The 4,562-nt window shown below is 44.2% G+C and overlaps 2 protein-coding genes across 2 annotated transcripts in view; both read right to left on the minus strand.

Annotated features, from left to right (window-relative positions):
* Positions 1 to 4,562, minus strand: part of PRSS8 (serine protease 8) — a 687,619-nt gene that overhangs the window by 641,807 nt on the left and 41,250 nt on the right. The window lies entirely within an intron of this gene.
* Positions 790 to 4,562, minus strand: part of LOC121933806 (F-box/LRR-repeat protein 19-like) — a 4,404-nt gene continuing 631 nt past the window's right edge. The window contains exons 2-4 of the mRNA XM_042473799.1: positions 3,537 to 3,742; positions 1,643 to 1,677; positions 790 to 924 (exon numbers count right to left, since the gene is read on the minus strand). Coding sequence (XP_042329733.1) covers positions 917 to 924; positions 1,643 to 1,677; positions 3,537 to 3,742 — 249 coding nt within the window. The 3' untranslated portion in view covers positions 790 to 916. The remainder of the gene's footprint in view (positions 925 to 1,642; positions 1,678 to 3,536; positions 3,743 to 4,562) is intronic.

The raw sequence follows: 4,562 nt of genomic DNA on the forward strand, positions 1-4,562 counted from the left end.
TTTGGGCTATGTGCCCATGTTCTAGAAGGGTTTATTCCTGACATTTCACCAGCACCTGTGGCTGCTTGGTGGGTAGAACTTTGAATGCAAAAGGCCTCAGTGTTTCTTTTCTTTTTTTTTTTTAAAAAAACAGGGTGGGTGAGACAAAACAAAGCAATGCATGTTTCAGGTGATTGAAAGATGCATGCCTGGAAAGCCTATACCAGCTGGAGTAGCCAATACTGGGCTAGCTAATACTGGACTAGCACCCAGTGTTCCTCAGAAGCCAGTGTACGGCCCTTATCTCCTCACTGTTCACCATACACTGATGGCACTCCCAACTCTTCCTTTTTCTTTTTCCAAGGTAAAGGTTACATGTACAGTAACTCTAGATTTCAGAGGCAGCAGACTGCTGGGGAGCTACAACAGGAGAAGTCTCTTTACACCTTCAAGTCCTGCTTGTTAGCCAGCTAGGAAAAAGGATACCAAACTAGACAGATCACCTCTCAGGGACACCAAAATAAAGTGAATTTCCCCATCAATTACATAACCCTTGATGACCTTTCCAGTAATGATTCTACATCTGATTCAGCAGGACCTACTTATGTTCTAAAGAAGGGCATGTCAAATCCCACCCCTCAGCCACAGCTAGCATGTCTAGTGATAAGGGAGGCGAGAGAGAGGTGTAATCCAAAAGTACTGGAGGGCCATAGATTTTCCAGCCCTGCCCCAGAGCTGCCAGCTACTCATTTCCATTGTAAAATATTGTAAGCGACATTGACTCCTGCCTGCCAGGTCTCTCACCTCTAAGTCGCCAGCCGTGATCTGGCTCAGATGGATGGATGGGTGGGAGATGGCACCCTTTACATCAAAGTCCCCACTGCCCATGCGGCTCCAGGTCTGCATGGATTGCAACTTGTTCCCGTCAGATGGCTGCTCAGTGGTCTGTAATTTGGGATAGAAAAGGGGGTGAGGAAGAAGGAAGAGAAAGTCCAAATGAACATGTGAGTCCAGGCAGAGTGTATGTGTGTACATGCACATACAGAAAGACAATAGTGAGACAGATGTGGTAGATCACTGAATCACACAAAATCCAGTCTGCAGAGTCTAGCAACAGCAGTTGTCACCCTTCAAAGGAATTAGTGCTGACCAAGGCTTAGGATCTTGTACAACAGGGTTCCCCAACTCTAGTGTTGGTCTCCAACTCCCATCCCATGCTGTGTGGGTGATGGGTCCTGTTATCTCACTCATCTGGCGAGAGGTCTAAACTGGGGAAGGTTGGGATGCAATTCCTTACAATGCTAATGAACATGGCACATTTGGATGCTGCTCAGATGCACTTCTGAGCCATTTGGATGAAGAGTACTGCTCCTTAAGGTAGGCCAGACTTTGTCTATGCTATGCAAGTTCAACAACCATCATGGTAGACCCCACTCTGTACCTCCTAGTTCCCCCGCCTATATTACATATTACACAAGGTTGTGAGTTCAGTACCACCAGGGGCTCAGGGTCAACTCACCCTGGCATCCTTCCGAGGTCACTAAATGAATACCCAGCTTGTTGGGAGCAATTAGCTTAGGGAGTGCTTAAGTGCACTGTTAAGTGGTATAGAAATGAACTTGATATTGCTATTGTTTAATGAGGGAAAATGTAATGTACTCACCTTCTTCAGATGTTTTTCCCGTGTGCCTTTTAACTGAAAGAGAAAGTGAGAGAAGATGATGATGATGTGTCTGAAACCCAGGATGCCCCCATTAGGAACCAGAGGAATTTAGAGTTCAGACCATAGATTCATAAAGGTGGAGCGGGTAGTGAGGTATAAGGGGTGACAGAACTGAGGTCTGTTGAAGGGGCCCTCCCCCATGTTCCACCAGCAGGGACAATACACAAGGAAAAGACATGGGAGAGGGTCTGCTCTGCTGTGGCACCGCAATTATGGAATAACTGCCCCATCTCAGAAGCCCAATTGATGCCAACTCTGGTGTTATTTCAGTGCCAAGTCAAAAAATGGCATTTCATTAAAGGATTCAGGGCTTAAGTGATTTTGTTCAATTTTCATACCTGCTATGAAAATTATTTTAAAAAGTGTTAACTTGTTTTAAATTGCCTGCATTTAAGTAACACATGATTTAATCTGTTTTTAATCTTTTAAAATCACTGTAATCACTACTTATTATCCAAAATTGGTTGTACTGTACTGTACAACACCATAAGATCCTTGGATAAAGAGCAGGATACACGTGTTATAATAAATAAATAAATAAATAGGCAGACTGGCACTTTCTGAAAGACGTGTCAAGTCACTGGACAAAAGTATCAGCACTTTGTTCTTTCCGCCATTATTATTATGTTCAACTCAGAGAGTTGATATGTTTTGCTTGGTCACAAACTCCAGAAGTAGGGACAGGGACCCTATGTCTCTTGGGACAGGGACCCTATGTCTCTTGAAATAGCAGACTACAATTATCATCCTTGACTACTAGCCATATAGGTGGAGCTGATAGGAATTTGGAGTCCAATCACATTTCGAGGCTAGAACTTCCCCACTCTAATGTGTTAGAGCAAGGGACAACTGAGTAACCAGGGCACCTGGAACCTAATTTTAGTTTCAATAAGAGACAGACATTCATTCAATGGAAGGGTCCCACACAGTCCACTTCCATGAGCTATCACCCAACTCAAGTTCCTCATCTGTCTCCCACCTCAGAAATAACAGAAGGCATTTCAGCCAAAAGCAGAGAAAGAAGGAGTGAAGGCAGTGAGATTTGCCCCACCAGGACATAAAATAGAAGGTGCATAGGAGGCCATTTCCACAGCAGGTGATGGTGGGAAAGTAAGTTGCTTTCTGCTGATTCTTTTAAAGGACTCAGTGGCAAATACAAACATTTGCCTTTGTGTTCTTTGTCTATGCTTTCCATAAGCATTTGTCTGTCTGCTACCAGAAGTAGGAAACTGGGCTAAAGATGGACCCTGGGTAAATCTGAAAGACTAAGAGCCCTCTTTCCGACCACCATCTTGAGGGGGAGAGAGGCAGGCAAAGCTCCAACTGCCTGCCTGGAAGAAGAAAAGCCCTCCCTCAGCCACCATCTTGGGGGAGAGAGGCAGGCAAGCTCCAACTGCCTGCCTGAAAGAAGAAAAATCCCTCCTTCCGACCACCATCTTGAGGGGGAGAGAGGCCGGCCTGAAAGACTAAGAGCCCTCTTCCGACCATCATCTGAGGGGGAGAGAGGCCTGTTTTGTTTTATTTGACTTTGTATTGTACTTCCGTTGTACACTGCTTTGATCTAATTTGGAAAAGCGGTATATAAATAAACGTTATTATCTATCACATCATCAGCAATCTTGTAGGTCCTTTCTGACAGGAGCCTTTCCTAATCTGGAGTTTTTCCAGATGTGAGACTACAACCTCCATCATCTCTAGCCAACACATCCTATGGAAAGGCTGTCTCGTGAGGTAGGGCCCAGAAGGTCTAAACGGCAGAAGGAGTATAGAAGGTTACTGGATTCCTTGTAAGTCAAGCAGCACATTTCAGCATGTTTCAGTCACCTTCCGTACCTTTTTTTTGGGTCCCATGTCAGGGGGTGGCTCCTTCTCCTTCTTGCGCTTGTGGGCTCCAGCCTGGCTCTCCTCGGCAGGAGGCAAGGGAAGAGATGAGGCTGGTGTCAACTTCTTCTTGTTCTGAGCAGGTTCGTCTGTCAGCTTCCACCGAACGCCATCCTCCCCATTGTCAGAACGCCGCTTCCCTGTGCCATCACCCGAGTCCTGAGTTCAGGAGGATAGAAGACAGGCAGATAAATCAGCAGGTGCCTGCAGTTCCACAACTTGCAAACAGACCTGAGATGTGGAGATGTGTGTGTGTGCAAGGTTGCCCCTCTATAATGTGGGGCAGGGAATTCTGAAACAAGGAATCCCAAAGGGGCAACCAAGCTGAGAGAGCCTATCAGATCAACATTATGTGAAGCAAAACCAAAGTGCAACTCAGAACAGAGGGATATAGCCATATACACTAGGCCAAAGCTTGCAATAAAAAAATGGTGCTATGACTCCTTTGTTTTTATTTTAAGGAAGGATACATTAAAACTAGTGTTGTCATTTGAATAGTTCAGATAACATTTTCCAGAGCTTGGAAAAAACTTTTTTTTTGCATTACAAGTTGCAAAATTGCAGGAATAGGGAGTTTCTGGGAGTTACTGTCCAAAAAACTATATTTTCCAATCTTGAGATTTTCCAAAAGGCAAATGACAAGCACACTGCCCACTTATTCCAAGACTCAAGGGTAGAACTAAAAGATATGGTGAAAACACAGGAATCCCAACCCCTTTGGGACTGCTCTTGTGAAAGCAATGTGGGCCTACAGGAAGAAGAGAAGAAAGGTCATATTATCTTTCCCTATTGAAGGTGGACCCTTCCTCCTAATTTTGTAAAATGTTGTCATCTGCACAGGCTCCAAAATAATAATAAATAAAAGCTTTTTTTAATAATCTGCTTCTCTGTCCAAGGACAATCGAAGGACAAATGCTACTGTTATTTTAATATGTTGCCTGCTATATTTTATTGTTCAAATGTTAAGATGAATTAATAT

This window comes from Sceloporus undulatus, chromosome 6 (assembly GCF_019175285.1).
Source record: "Sceloporus undulatus isolate JIND9_A2432 ecotype Alabama chromosome 6, SceUnd_v1.1, whole genome shotgun sequence".
NCBI lineage: Eukaryota > Metazoa > Chordata > Lepidosauria > Squamata > Phrynosomatidae > Sceloporus > Sceloporus undulatus.